Source organism: Oncorhynchus mykiss, chromosome 13, assembly GCF_013265735.2.
Source record: "Oncorhynchus mykiss isolate Arlee chromosome 13, USDA_OmykA_1.1, whole genome shotgun sequence".
In the NCBI taxonomy this organism is placed as follows: domain Eukaryota; kingdom Metazoa; phylum Chordata; class Actinopteri; order Salmoniformes; family Salmonidae; genus Oncorhynchus; species Oncorhynchus mykiss.
This window is the reverse complement of record NC_048577.1, coordinates 23,655,394-23,670,640: the sequence shown is the minus strand read 5'-3', so window position 1 is coordinate 23,670,640 and position 15,247 is coordinate 23,655,394. Positions and strand designations below refer to the sequence as shown.

At 47.0% G+C, this 15,247-nt stretch overlaps 1 protein-coding gene across 5 annotated transcripts in view; it reads right to left on the bottom strand.

Moving 5' to 3' along the window:
* Positions 1-2,467: 2,467 nt before the first annotated feature.
* LOC110485993 (nucleosome-remodeling factor subunit BPTF) overlaps positions 2,468-15,247 on the bottom strand; it is a 56,349-nt gene continuing 43,569 nt past the window's right edge. For 3 of the 5 annotated variants that reach the window (XM_021557263.2, XM_021557266.2, XM_021557265.2), the window contains exons 20-32: positions 14,552-14,682; positions 14,098-14,212; positions 13,706-13,917; positions 13,109-13,334; positions 12,163-12,743; positions 11,385-11,467; positions 10,191-10,416; positions 9,758-10,041; positions 9,034-9,207; positions 8,110-8,302; positions 7,634-7,718; positions 6,426-6,612; positions 2,468-4,808 (exon numbers count right to left, since the gene is read on the bottom strand). In XM_021557263.2, the coding sequence (XP_021412938.2) occupies positions 4,772-4,808; positions 6,426-6,612; positions 7,634-7,718; positions 8,110-8,302; positions 9,034-9,207; positions 9,758-10,041; positions 10,191-10,416; positions 11,385-11,467; positions 12,163-12,743; positions 13,109-13,334; positions 13,706-13,917; positions 14,098-14,212; positions 14,552-14,682 (2,534 nt within the window). In that variant the 3' untranslated portion in view covers positions 2,468-4,771. Of the gene's footprint in view, positions 5,851-6,425; positions 6,613-7,633; positions 7,719-8,109; positions 8,303-9,033; positions 9,208-9,757; positions 10,042-10,190; positions 10,417-11,384; positions 11,468-12,162; positions 12,744-13,108; positions 13,335-13,705; positions 13,918-14,097; positions 14,213-14,551; positions 14,683-15,247 lie in introns of all 5 variants that reach the window. The other 2 variants (XR_002468019.2, XM_021557267.2) reach the window with 2 other exon arrangements.

Below are 15,247 nucleotides of genomic sequence, written 5' to 3'. Positions count from 1 at the left end.
GACAAACATACCCATAACATGATGCAGCCACCACCATGCTTGAAAATATGAAGAATGGTACTCAGTGGTGTGTTGTGTTGGATTTACCCCAAACATAATGCTTTGTATTCAGGACAAAATGGCCTCATGGTGAAATCCTTGAGAAGTGTTCTTCCTCTCTTGCAACTGAGTTAGGAAGGACGCCTGAATCTCTGTAGTGACTGGGTGTATTGATACAACTCCAAAACCTAATGAATAACTTCCCCATGCTCAAAGGAATATTATTATTTTATCCTTCTACCAATCGGTGGCCTTCTTTGAGAGACACTGAAAAACCTCCATGGTCTTTGTGGTTGAATCTGTGCTTGAAATTCACTACTCGATTGGGGGACCTTACAGATAATTTTATGTGTGAGGTACAGAGATGAGGTAATCATTCAAAAATAATGTTAACCACTATTATTGAACACTGAATGAGTCCATGCAACTTATGTGATTTGTTAAGCACATTTTTACTCCTGAACTTATTTAGGCTTGCCATAACAAAGGGGTTGAATACTTAGACTCAAGACATTTCAGCTTTTCATTTTTTTTTATAATTAAAAAAGTGTTCTACAAAAAAAAAATCAATTTTTACATTATGGAGTACTGTGTGTAAATCGGTGACACAAAATCTCAATTTAATACATTTTAAATTCAGGCTGTAACACAACAAAACGTGGAAAAAGTTGAGGGAAGTGAAAATTTCCTGAAGGCACTGTGTGTACATACATCAAGACAGAGAGAGACCCCGGGCTCTCTCCATTCCTGAGGGAAAACTTTGACTGGATGATAAGATAGACATCCAGGCCACAGACCCTTGGTCTAGCCTGTCATCTTTGACTATCCTCATACTTAAAATGAGCAAAAAGCCAAAGGTTTGCACTGTGTGCACATATCTCATCTCATACTACATGGAACTAATAAAGATGCATTTGTTATTTACTCATTGGGTGTCGGTGTGGTCTGTGGGTCTATTCATGTGCTATCGGTGGGGGCTAACACTCAGCCGAAGCCTTGCAAACACACATTCTTGAATGGCACCACAGAATGACATATATAATCACTTCTGGATTCATTCCTGACCAAGATGGCTGCCATAATGAACACATTCTGGAATTATGAGCGTCTATGACATCAGCCTCTCTAGTGAATTATAGGATCTCTATGTATGGTGCACACAGATTTGAACTGGAGTGTATATTAAAACAAAATACTGTTTCAATCCTGATGATAACCCCTGGTGATTAAGTGCCCCAAAACAGGGTCATAATTGTGGTGTAATAGGGGCTCTGTCTGGCCTAGGGAATCATTTTTGAACCGAGCCGTTCCCATGCTTTGAAGTCCATCTGGGAACATAGCTGGAGAGAACAGATGCAGTCGGGCAGGAAACGGGAGCTCGCTCGCATCTCGGCTACCATCACAGCGGGACAACATTCCTTATGGAGAGGAATAGGGATAAGGGGTTGGGGTAAGGGACGAGGTGGGAATTTGTCCTAGTTCCTTCCTGTGTGACAGAGAGAGCGAGAGAGTTCCAGCCCCCAAGCCACAGAGAGAGGAATTGATGGGACTTGTGGTCATCTGTAGTCCATTTGGTGTCCATGCAAAGCTCTGGATTCAGTTAGGGGTTTGGAGTGGAGGAGGAGCGTGAAGAAGGGAGCGGTGTGTGGGTCTCTTGGTGAGAGGAGAAGGTTAAATGAAAACTCCACCCAAACTATCTTTTGGTATTTGTTTCATTAATCTATTGTTGATATAGTCCCAAAATGTTTTGCATGGCAGCAGTCAAGTTTTCAAGCTATGTAACTTTGAAAATACAGAAATCTAGCCCATATGATGCATTTTGCAACATATGATGAAAAACACAGAATCATATCATGCAAAATGCATCATACAGGACTAAATCAACAATGAACGAAAGAAACAAATTCCCCCCCCCCCCCCCCCCCCCAAAAAAATGTTTTGGGGTGGAGTTTTTGTACAGGGGAAATACAATGTGTGTGTGTGTGTGTGTGTGTGTGTGGGGGGGGGGGGGGGGGGGGGGGCATAAGTGCTGCCCTCAGGCATCATCCCCTGCTCTTGTCTGGGTAGAAGTTGCCTATAGGCCCAGATCTAGGATCAGCTAATCCTCCCCGAATGTCTTATCTTTTGTGGAACCCAGGAAGAGTAGCTGTTGTTTTCACAGCGGCTAATGGGGATCCTACTAAATACCAAAAATACCTGAAACATTTACAGGAGGAAATGCAGAGGAGCTGCCTCTAGATCAGTGTCTGAGGCAACTTAATCCAACTCCACTGCGGAAAGGGATGAGAAAGGTACAAACTACTTAATATTCATGACATATTCCTGACCAAAGTGACCTGACAGGATAAACACGTCTGGACAAAACTCCTGGCCCTTTAAACACAAATGAATTACAACATAAGCACGTAAAAACAAAGATGACAGCACATTGGACAATTGATGTCAAAAACATGACTTTATTATCTAGGATGAAATGTCCTATCAAGTACAAAAAAAGGATCTCATAAGAGTTGCCACAATCTGTTAAAAACATAGAGTATTTTCCCCCAGTTATGTTTCCTCTTACATTTACTAAAAAAAAATGAAATATTTTCAGCGATATGAATAAATAACAACAGATATTGTGATGAAGTTATTAAGAGATGTGTAGAACTGGTTGGTTCTTAAAAATAAAATAAAAAAAACTCTTCAAAAAGAGTCAACATTCCCCGCCCGGTTTTAAATCAATATGCACACAATATGCAGCACTTTTAATATAAAGGGCAATTTTACCTAAATGTAGAGTCCACTATGACAAAAGATATTCTCTATCTATTGAATCTACAGGTAGGCTTAGTTGCTGGTTAAGACGGTCAAAAAGAAAAGTACTAACGCTATAAAAACCTCTAAAATCTCTTTGTTTATCGACAGCCATATTATACAACATGAAATACAAAATGGTGGACGATGCATGTAAGAATAGAAACTGGAGTGCATGGTTTGAAATGCAAACAGGTCTGTGAACAGGACCTGACAGACAGACTTCGGTCACCTCATCTCTCAACTCAGTCCACCTCAGAAAAAGTTGTTGGCACTTCAAACCAGGGTTTCGGTTATTTCCATTTCAATTTAGGAAGTAAACTAAAATTCCAATGAAAATGGTTCAGTTCACTTCCAAAATTGAAATGAAATTTACCCCAACCCCTCTTCAAACCTAAGCCTAAGAGATTAACTAAGAGCACCAATGACAACTCCAAAAATGTTCTCCCCCCAACAAACAGTACTGCCTCGACACAATTATTACAGAAGAGTTCCAAATATGATCAAAATGGCCAAGAGTTCCTAAAGAAATCTTCATACAAACCCCAACTTAGTATGAAGATTCTTCAACGAAGGTTGACTTCCTGATTTACTGTTGTAGACCACAGCATGTTTACTTGATGCAGTGCAGAACTCAAAAGCATTTGACTTAATCCTTTATAGGGGGCCTGTGAGTTGAGGGGGGGGGGATTGCGGTGTGGATGGTCAGTACACTTAGGTTAAATATGCCCTTTTAACGGCTTTCACATTCTCCAAGTCCATCCTCTGTTATTTTCCTGTCGAAAGACTTGGAGAGCTTTTCTTGTTTTCATCGGATGAATGTCTTCAATTAAAAATGTTCGAGAAGCCTCTACATGGCGAGAAATAGAGCTTGTTTTCTGAATGTCGGCTGTCGTTTCATATACACCAATATTCCCGTCTTAGGTGGTAACAAAGAAAAAGGAAAACAGGTTCAACATCTGAAAAAACAAGGTTTTACAAACAGGATAGCATTTCCACATTGAGACATGACATAGAAATGGTAACTTGGACTCTCTATGGCCTGTTTGGAGGTCAGGGCACATGCATCTTCAAGGTGGCACCATGTGGGATCTGATCTAGGATCAGCTCGTTCCAAACACAAGCAGCCAGACAGGTGTGTGTGTGCTATTTAGACCCATTTTGAATGAGGAAACAAGAGACAGCTGGAAAATGTCCGTGGTTGTCTTCCCAAATGGCACCCTATTCCCTTTATAGAGCACTACTTTTGAACCAGGACCCATATGGCTCTGGTCAAAAGTGGTGCACTATATAGGGAATAGGGTGACATTTGGGACATACACAGTCTGAAATGGGAGTTGACCCCAGGGAAGGATGAATAGCTGATACAAAAGAGATGTGAGATTAGTTAAGGAATTAACAACTTGAAAAGAGTCTACTGCTGCCTTGTTTCGTACTGCCCTTGAACAGCCCATTAGCTTATTGACTTCAGGGGGGTTTTCTCCCGCCATCCCTCCATTTCATCCACCAGATCGGAAGTGTTTTGAAGGGAAGGAACCAGGCTGTGAACTGAAAGTCTGAGCCTCCCTCCCCCTGTTTGTTGGGGATGTGGTATCACCCATCATGAACACTAAGGGTTTGGATAATGGAGCCTTCCACTGCCAGTCTCTTCTCTTTCCACGGCCATAGAGGTGGTTGAGGAGTGGCGAGGGCTCATCCGGTTTGGTACCAAGGCCGTTCGGCCTGAAGCACGCGTCGGCTACGATCTTCGAGGAGTGTGTGCTGGTTTTAAACAGGGGGTGTGACTCCCACTCCCAAGTCCGACAGGTGTGGTATGTGTGTGGGGACAGGTAAGAAGTAGCCTGGCTTCCCCATTGGAGTATGAGTGTTCAGGGGGAACCACATTGGCAGCCATTTTGACAGTAAGCTTTAGAAGGAGTGCGGTCTGTGTATTCTAAGAGGCTGTAGACTGCAGTTTGTTGTTATGAGACCTACAGAACGCAGAGAGAAGGGGAAACAGTTGATGTGATCGCTTGACGTGTTTAAAAAAAAATGAAAAATGAAATTAAAAGCTTGACAAATCACAAAATGTGCATGAGGGAATACAACAACTCTTATTGGATGCCAGTGGGGTCAGACGTTTGAGCAGAGAGAGCAGCCATGTTGGTGTTACATTAGTTTAATGTTCTAGAAGGCTTGTATGTACAGTGAGAACATACCATTTAAAACGTGGGACAGTCGAGTTCATCAGAAATTAACTGCAAAGCTACACAAAATACTATGACCTATATATATATATATATATATATATATATATATATCTTAGCATTTTTTCTCTCCTTTTGAACACATAATACACCTTCACAAAAGGATATAATATGCACACAAAACAATAACGTTATATATGAATAAATCAGATAAAAGACTAACTGGTAAACGTTGCTAATCTTTTTAAAAATGGCCAGCTAAGAGGAGGTACAATCTTTGCACTTCATCAATACAATAACCGTCCTCCGTTAAATTAAGTGACAGGTCATCTGCACATGTGGAACTGACTTGAATGCAACATTACATGTGTGAGAAATAAGTTCCGACATTTGAGCAAAATCTAATCCCAATGATGAGGTTGTCAACTAACCTTTTCGAAAACTTGATATTGTGCCTCACAAGTCACCGGATTGAGATATAAACAGGAATGAACTCAACTTCCATCGAATGTCTGTTGTCTGTGAAATGAATGTAGGAAAAAAAAACCTAACAGATGTTTCCCTTGATTGCTGTTTGTGACCAACATGGCTGCCATTGTCAAATGGAGAAATGTTTTTAAAGTGTCTTTCCTTCTAAAAATACAAAAAAACACACCAGTGTGGTTTATACTGTAAATATACTTTCTTACAAATAGTTTGACGCTGTTTTAAAGAATTAAAAACAGCAAGGTCCAGGATAGCCTAATGTTTTTTTTTTTTTTTTTTAGAGTGACCCCGGCACCCAGCTCAGATTCCAACTACAAGGCCAGACTTATGACATCACAATCTGTAAGAGAGGGAGAGAGAATGGATGACATAAACACATGCAGGTGGAAGCACATGACCATAAGGACACAAACACACAATGCAAGGGAGGAGGTATAGATGCAGAACTACGCGCTAAAGACAGGAGATGGGATGCTAAGGACATTGAGCGTGTGAAAGTGAATTGAAAGTGAATGCCAATAGAAAGCTGGCGCCACACGCGTACACAAACAGGCTCCACACAACAGACCACAGACAGATCTGTGTGGAAGGGCTGGCGGTCTGGTGGCAGCTAAGGCCCTCTAGGTTGGACCCCAACGGCAGATGTGACAGAGACTAAAGCACTACAGATGGCAAAAACAACCCCCAAAACACCAAACTTCACAGAATCATCCTAAAGTTGGGGTTATGTCTGAAGGAAGGGGTGGCCGAGAGAGGGAGGGATAAGAGAACAGCACAAAGAAGAGGCGAGGACGGAGGAGGAGCGCAGGCGGATACGACAAAGACGGGGGAGGGGCGAAAAAAGGGTGGGATGAGCTCAGAGTTTAAAATGTCAGAGTTGACTGACGAGGCCAAGGGAGAGGTCAGAGGTCTTACCTGCTGGCTTTGAACCCTTTGAGCTTCTGGACGAAGAAGTTCTCGAGGACCTCGGCGCACTGGTAGAACGGCGAGTCGCTGGGGTTGTAGTATCGGCAGTTGTCGAAGACTTTGGTCATGTCCGCCACGAACTCCGTCAGCCTGATGTAGTGGCGCTTCTGCAACCGCTCCTCCATTGTAGAAAGGTCTAGAAAGAAGGGAGGAAGACAAGAACAGAACACAAATCACCTCCGGAATCATCAAGTTGACTCTTCCCGACATCCTCGCAGAGTCGCTTCAAAAGGAATTGCAGTTTATGTGGTGTAAATATTTGATAGTATGCGTCGAAAAGCGCAATACATCACTTGTACGTCAACTTGACCGTCAGAAATACTAGCTCAACGCTAGTTTCGACCCTCGATCACCAGGCTCGGGCCATTTCAAAGCGAATTACACGGGATGTGACCGAGCGGCCGACGCGTTGATTCTGGCAACATGATGTCACTGTTATGAAATTTGCCTTTGAAAGAAGTTGAAAGTTGACACTCAATTATCACGATAGTTAGCTAGGTAAGCTAGCAACAAGCTATTATGACCCTATGAAGGATCATAATTCCCCACAGGGCAGCAGTGGTTTTCTCCCGTGTCGTGCCCCGGGGCTCCATTTTAAATAAACATATCCGATTCTTAACCTTCCCTCACCCCCCACCCGGTCAGCAGGCTGACCCCGTGCCCATATCAAAGAGGGCCTTCTTCTCAGTCATCAGACTTCATCAACAAACACCAAACTTATGCCGACCGGACAGCCGTGGCCAGACTTGGCTTTTTCTTCTGCAGGGTGAAAAGGTTTCTTTTTTGCGGGCGGTGGACTAGAGTTTCCAGGCCCAAGTCGAATGCACTGTAGTGTAGAAGGGGGCTACTGTTGTGTCCAAGTGTAGAAGTCTCTGGGGTTTTTCCGGCAGCTCATTAACAGGTTTGTTTGTGTGGAAGTTCAAAAAGGCCCTGTTGACGCAAGTCCGCCTTTTACATGGGCAGTTTGATCTGAGTTGGAGGCCTTTCCTCTCTAGCAGGGCGATGGTGTGTGTGTGTGTGTGTGTTTGGGGGTGTGTTTGTGTGTGTAACAACTTAGGAGTCCCTTGTGACGACTATTCCAATTTATGACAACAGCACCTCTTTTTTTTTACAACGTTGAATCAATGCAAATAAGCAGAACTATCCCCCCCACTCACCCATTGGTTCCTTAATGACTCCGTAGTAGTCTGGGGCGTCGTTCGGGTCCACCGGCTCCAGGAACGGCCACGCCATTTTGTGAGCCTGATGAGAGGCAGGGAGAAAGAGAGAGAAAGAGAGAGGAGACACTTGAGAGACGTGCAGCAGCAACAGCAAAGAAAAGGAAGGAAAACAAACAAGAGGTTGAAAATGGCATTGGAAGCAGCTGGTTCAACAGAGATGTGCTCCGGCTACGTCCGTGCCATGCGGACAGAGAGGAGGAGGGGAAGAAGAGAGGGAAAAAGAGGAGGAGATAAGGAAGAGGAGGGTGGAAAAAACCCTGTAGCCAGGGCAGTTGTCCAAGTGCCGCCCAGGGGACCAGCGTCACAGATCAGATAAGAGTTGAGAACAGAGGAGGGCTTTGTTTCGTATCGTCCCGACGCCTGGTAGAGGGGGAACGAGGGCGAAGGGAGGAGCAAAGGAAGGGGTGACATACCTGTAAGGAGCGCAGGATTCTCCTTAACCCTTCGTTATCCTTGTCGGTGAGCGGCGTGAGCACGGTCATGGCGTCCTCTGTGGACTGGCACTGTGGACACACGTACTGGTCGATGTGGTTGGCCTCGCTCTGCAGGATGCCCACGCAACGGCCGTGGTACCAGTTCTGGCAGCGGTCGCAGCCGATGTAGAACCTGAGCGGGGGCGAGGAGGAGGGTGGCAGGGGTGGGTTACGTTCATTGTGCCTGATGAACACGACCCTGGTTTCTGTTCCAAGTCCGATTGTAGAAATAGACTCTGGCGTGTCCGAATACCCATAGCTGCATTCTAAATAGTAGGCATTTTGGGTTTGTGAAATTAATACATTTTATAGTAAGGAACATTGCAGAAAGTGTGTCTGCTTTAAAAGCCAGGGTGATATAGACATACTAATTTCTGGTTTTCATCAAGTAGAATTCGCTGCACACTATTGAGGGAGAGAATAGTCTTTGGAGTCCCATGTGTATAGGGGAAGAGGGGATGTGTTCTATCAAAATGAACGAATGGCGGGAATCAACGCAATTGCGCATTAGATGACGCATTCTCAGTACGGATGAGCCTAGTATGCTGATACGTGTTGCTTGGAGGGTTGTTTTTAGTAAACAGAACGCCTAAATAGCACGTAGTGCGATTAGTACACAGTATGTCGTTTTAGTAAGTAGTAGGCAAGACAGATTTCAGAGGGCCAATGTCTTTACATAAGGAATTCAAGCTCTGTTAGACAGAACAACCTTCAACCCTAGACGTCAAAGGAAATATGAAACAATACAACGTTTCACTGAAACTAAACATCAAAAGGTCAACAGATATCACCATCTAATAGGTAACACTGTACGTTTTTGCCACTGAGAACCCCAATACACCACACACACTCCTATGCACTTACTGTGCTTCGTCGTAAGGCGTTCGGCAGATGCAGTAGAGCTCCTCGGTCTTTCCCTCCTGGGCCCGCTTGCACTCGCTGCAGATGTAGTCGTCCATCTTCTTGGCCTCCTTCTCGGTGACGCCCACACACTCGCCGTGGTACCAGTTGGTGCACAGGTCACAGCCAATGTAGAACCTGGGAGAACACAGGACGTGAAAGAATGCCAAATCACTATGGGGGTCAAACGAGGTCATTCTAACCCCCATGGTTTCAGGTACGTTTGTTAGGAATGTATCGAATGCCATCTGTGTGTTGCCAGAGTGTTTCAACTTCCTGGTTGAGGGCATTTCAGGAAGTTAAATAATGAAGAGTTATCAGTTAAAGTCCAAACACACCGCAATAGTTTCAGGTGAAATTGATCTTGACTTGTGTTAATGTTTGAGCTTCCTCGTAAATGGTTAATGGTATACATTTTGACTGTCTCTTCAGAGAGGCATTGGAGGAAGCTTACTATACATTTAACGTGTTTGAACTAGATTGACGCTCCTCAGAACGGCTTTTGGACAAGGGTCACGTTTGCGGTACATAAAACGTTGGGGTACGGCCCAAATGGCGCCATGTTCCCTAGCGCACTACTTTTTGACTGGAGCCCAATGGACACCTTAATTCGTGTATAGTGTAGTGCTTTTGGCCAGGGCCCTGCATAGGGAATAGGGTGCCATGTAGAGCACAGCCGGTCTCTTACTTGGACTCGTCGTAGGGCGTTCTGCAGACACAGTAGAGCTTGGTCTCCTTCTTGCTGTCTGAGGTAGTGGTGGTGATCATCTTCTTCTTCTTGGCGTTAGCCGTCGACGCCGCGTCCCTCTCCTCCTCCCGCTTCCGCTTGTGGGCGAAGGCCGCCGGGTTGAGTTGGGAGGTGTGTGTCAGGGCGTGCTGGGCGTGATGCGTGTGTGCGGTGGCGGCGTGGGCGGCCGCCTGGGCCCTTTCCTTGTCCCGTCGCAGCTTGGCGAGGTCCCTCCTCAGCTCATCCTGTGGAAGGAGATACGGGTAGAGAGTGAGATCAAAAGTGTGTGTGTGTGTGTGTTGGACATCTGTGTGCAGCTCTGCTACCATGTGTCCATCGTGAGTACAAGTACGTTTATGGGAGAATGCCGTGTGTGTGTGTGTGTGTGTCTGACCTGCGTCTCCAGCTGCAGCTCCTTGTCCAGCAGGGCTCTCTTCTTGAGGATCTCGGCCTTGAGCGTCTCCTTGTGCCGGCAGAGCAGCGACGACAGCTTGGTGGCGTTGGCCTTGGTCCTCTTCTGCTCGCCTGCTTCCTCCTTCTTCCTCTTCTTGACCGCCTGCTTCTCGTCCTTGTCGATCTTGTCCAGGATGAACTTCATCACCTGGTTGCACACAATCATCCTGGGTGGAAGGGGAGAGAGACAACATGTTATAGGCCTTATAAGACATTATAAAGGCTCATACATGCTTATAGCCATTTATAAAGCTGAATACCACCAGGAACACAATCATCCTGAGGGGAGTGGTGGCTGGGATTTTAAAACGTTTTTAGGTGACAGTGGATCGTCTTCATTTCAGTGTTCCCATCAATGTAACAGGAGAGTTAGCTATGAAGATCATTTTCATCCATAGTCCAGTGAAGGACATTTGAAGTGAATATATATATATATATATATCTTTTTTTTTTGGGAGGGGGGGGAATTCAAGTGATCAAATCTAAATGGACTTGAAGGAAATGTAAAGTATAATGTTTCCATACATCATGAACCTTTCCATGACCCGTAACCTCACACTACGAGACAAAACATTGTAAGCCAATCGGTAGCCATGTCACATGTGACAGATGTCAAGAGTGTTTTTGTTCCCTGTGTTTATTTAGAGGTGGGGCCAGAGAGCAATGGAAAGAGAGACTAGCAATAGGAAGCCGTTGCTCTCTCGCACACTTTCTCTCTCTCACACACACACACAAGCTGGGGAGGTCAAGGTCAACCATGGTTCCCAGACTGTGTCCACTGACGTGACTGACCACAAAAGAGAGAGATGGAGGGAGACAAGACCCAAAAAATTGGCCTGCGTGTGAGCCCTGGTCAAAAGTGGTGCACTACATAGGAACCAGGATGCCATTTGGGATACAAACCACAGTGCCCTGGCTCGCCCTGCTCCAGGACTGTAGGTCTGGTTTAAACCCAGTGAGGAGGACACAAACACATGGTCTGTCTGAGGTAACCTTTCCCATGACCCAGACACGTTAAATATAACCCCTGGCTTTCTCCACAGGGAGGGAACGGATGACACCTCCACACACACGGCGGGTCAACACAAGGTCTGATCGTCATGGCAACAGCACTAGCTAGCTCCTAGTCCCTCACCTCTGGTTCTCCTCTCTCTCGGCGGGGGATATGGGCTTCTTCTGCTTGAGGTGCTCGATCACGGCGTTCTGCTTCATCACCACCTGTCACAGATGAGACAGAGGGGTCAGAGGTCAACTCAGGCCTCACACGGTTGCGTCCCAAACGGCACCCCGATTCCCTATGAAGTGCATTACTTTGGACCAGGTTCCATAGGGATCTGGTCAAATGTAGTGCACTATATAGGGAATAGACGTCAAATATACAGGAAGCAGGTGTTAATTACAACGCAGGCAAAATACATGCGTTGCAGAACGCAAGACGCATAAACACACAATAAAGAAACCTTATGCATAGGGTACGTCCCAAATGGCATCCTATCCCCTATATAGGGCACTACTTTTGACACGGGCCCATAGGGCTCTGGTCAAAAGTAGTGCACTATATTGGGAAAAAGGGTGCCATTTCAGAGGTACCCATAGTGTGTATGCACTAGACTAGGGGTGCACGCAAGCCACAAACATGCTCACACACACGCACGCACGTACACACACCCCTAAAACAGACAAAGACAGTGGCGGTGGACAGCTTGGAAAATAAACCACAATCGTGGGAGCAGGCTGTTTGAGAGTACTGTTTATGTGCTGATGTCAAAGAGAGATGGGCCTACTATACTGTTATACCACCTGTGTCTGGCTGGCTGCCTGAACACACACACGTCCCCATCATCCAAACACACAGACATGCGAGCAAAACACACGTAAGTACACGTTTCTGATATTGACCACCGCGCCCTCACCTGTTTCTGGATGATGTCGCTCTGGCTGGCCGCCGCCAGCGCCTGCTCCCGCTTGGCCTCGGCCGCCAGCCTCTTCTTCTGCTGTTGCTGCTCCCTCAGCTGCTGGATCCTCTGGAGTTGCTCCTGCACGCTGGCCGTCTGGATGGCCACCACATTCTGGATCGAACCTCCAGGCTGGGATCCACCGACCCCGGGTTGCTGGATCTGGATGGGAAGCTGGAGCTTGATCTGCTGGGGGAGAGAGCCTCCGGAGGTCCCCTGTTGGGCCTGGAGCTGAGCCAGGACCTGGACCTGTTGCTGGAGGCCCGGGACAGTGATGAGCTGGTGGGGGGAGCCCTGGAGCTGAAGGGTCTGCTGGGGCCGGCCCGTGGGGGTGCCGGGGGGGTGTTTGAGGGACTTGACCTGGAGGGGGGTGGGGGATTGGATGGGCATGTGGGCCTGGGTCTGGGAGGGGAGTTGGCCCTGGGGGGTGGCGGATGGGGGGGTGCTGGTGGCCAGGGCGGCGCCGGCCTGGATGGGAGCTGCAGCCTGCTGGGCGGGCTGGGCAGGGGTCTTGGTGGTCTGTCCCGGGGCGGTAGCGGCTGAAGGGAGGAGAGAAAGGGGATGGGCAGACCTTTAGAAGACACACAGGCTATGAACCAATGATCTGCGAGTGTATGTGTGGCTGCTGGTAGGCTACATAACATTTGGGTACTGGGTCCTGTTCAGTCGGCACCAAACAGGATAAAACACTTGACATACCACCGTAACATACCACCATAACCTCCGTTACATACCACCGTAACCTCCGTTACATACCACCATAACCTCCGTTACATACCACCGTAACCTCTCACTGTCAGAAAACATTCTCCCATTTTGTGTCCACAGCCCTGCAGTGGATGATGGAGACTGTGTGTCTGTATCCGTATCAATAATAAACACTATTATTCACTCTTTAGACTACCTGTGGAGGTTGGGGTAGCGGCAGGGGCCATGGGGGTGAAGAGGAAGCGTTGGACATGGCCGTTGGGCATGGCCGCCTGCATGAGCTGCTGACCGGGCCCGGGGATGACCGTGACCCCCTGGGGGATGACCTGCAGCTGGCCCGTGGCCTGGCCTTGGCCCTGGATCATCACCGTCAGGCCCTGGGCCCCGCCGCCTGGCCGCTCTACTGCCTGGCTCTGCTGCTTCTGATGGGGGGGGGGGGGGGGGGGGGGGGGGAGACAGGGAGATGAGGGAGGGGTGATGCTTTTGGAGGTAATGTAGAGGTACAACGGCAGCCTGGTCCCAGAACGGTTTGTCAGGCAATATATAGCAACGACCATAGGAGTTGGCTAGACAAACTGATCTATGATCAAAAAAAAAACAGACCATGTCAAAACTAGCACATATAGATTATACATGAAAATGAGTTATTCCGATCTTTCCCGTTGAATAGGACTAAAATCAAAACATACTCGTTTTGAAAAGTGCAGAATTACGATACACAAGGTGGGCAGAGCAGAAACCTATTGTCCCACTGTTGCCTGACATCAGGTTATTATGGGGTAGCTGATGGTACCTGGGTGAGCTGGGTGAGTTGTGCCAGGGTGAGTTTGACCTGGCCCTGGTGTACCCGCTGCGGCGTCTGGGCCGTGTTGGGCTGGCCCGGGGTTTTGGGGGCGCTGCCCATCCTCTGTCCGGCCACGGTGGTGACGGGGCTGGCACCTGAGATGGCCGTGGACACGGCCTGCCCACGGATGATCTGGGTCACCACCTGCTGGCCTGCCTGACCTGGAGGAGGAAAACACACACACACACGGAAGTGGACACACACACAAGTCCAGACACACAAACAGACCGAAAGGCAGACAGACAAGAGTCAGAACTTGCATGAACACAAGTAAGTGAAAGACACTATTCTAAATGGCCTATCAAGCTGTTTAATGGAGTAGATAAATACAAACAGCCTACCTTGCTGCACCATGAGGGGGGTTCGGAGGATGCTTTTACCCATGGCGCCTGTCTGATGGATGGGGGTGCGGATCACGGTCATCCCCGGACGGATCTGGCCTCCAGCGGTGAGCACCTAGAAACACAGCCAAGATCAGAACCACTGGGACTTCCCCTTATACCACAGGGACGACACTGACTCCAGTGAAGGGTTGCTGTTAATACTGCACGGGAATTCTTTCAATAACGTGTCAATCACGTGGTCCTGCTAATGACCTGTTTTAGAGGGATGTGTGTGTGTGTGTGTGGGGTGACAAGGGAGCAGGGTGGATGTTGGTAAGGAAGGGGGAATTTGAAGATCTTAGGCGGGGTTATCGTAAAGCCCTTTGTGACAACTGATGAGGGGAATAGGGCTTTATAAATAGATGTGATTGATTGACTGACAGATGGAGAAAGATGGTCTATGGGGTGTTACCTGCTGTGGTGAGCCTGGCATGCCCGGCCTGATGTTTATGGTTGTGGTGCGAGGCTGGAACGAGGCAAAGGTCTGGGCGCCGCCAGCTTGGCTTGAGGGAATGATGCCCAGCACCTGCTTCTGAATCATACCTGGGGAGTGGAGAGGACATATTATCACTGTGAACCCACACATACAGGATTGGTTTTTATCTAATACTTGTTAAATATTCAGAATACACTTGTGTGTTATTCTGACTTTTGATGATTAAATGCGTCACACTTAAAAGATAGAAATGAATTTACTCAAAATTCAACATCTCTTTAAAAGCGATAATCCTACTCTAGCTTTTCACTTTTGCCTTTTGGAAATGAAGGAAACTGAAATGTCCCCTCAAGGCTAGACCGGTATCCCTTTGATCAGGTATAGAAACAAACTATCCATTCTGCGCATTTCATGATGTATCAAAACGTCACTCAATAAACGACTTGTGGATTTTGTTCCTTTCAAGTAGCAACCCTCTCTGATCTTGACCACAGTCAAAATGAACCCAGCAAGTAAACAACGTGAAAACAATCTTCAAACGGGGTATGTTGATTTGAATCCATCACGTATGACCCGCTCTTAAATTATGTATGGATTTTCCTTGAATTCTCCTCCGACAAAGCAAGTGTTTCATAGTCGTTACTTTGGCCGCGCTTCAATATTTTCGAACTC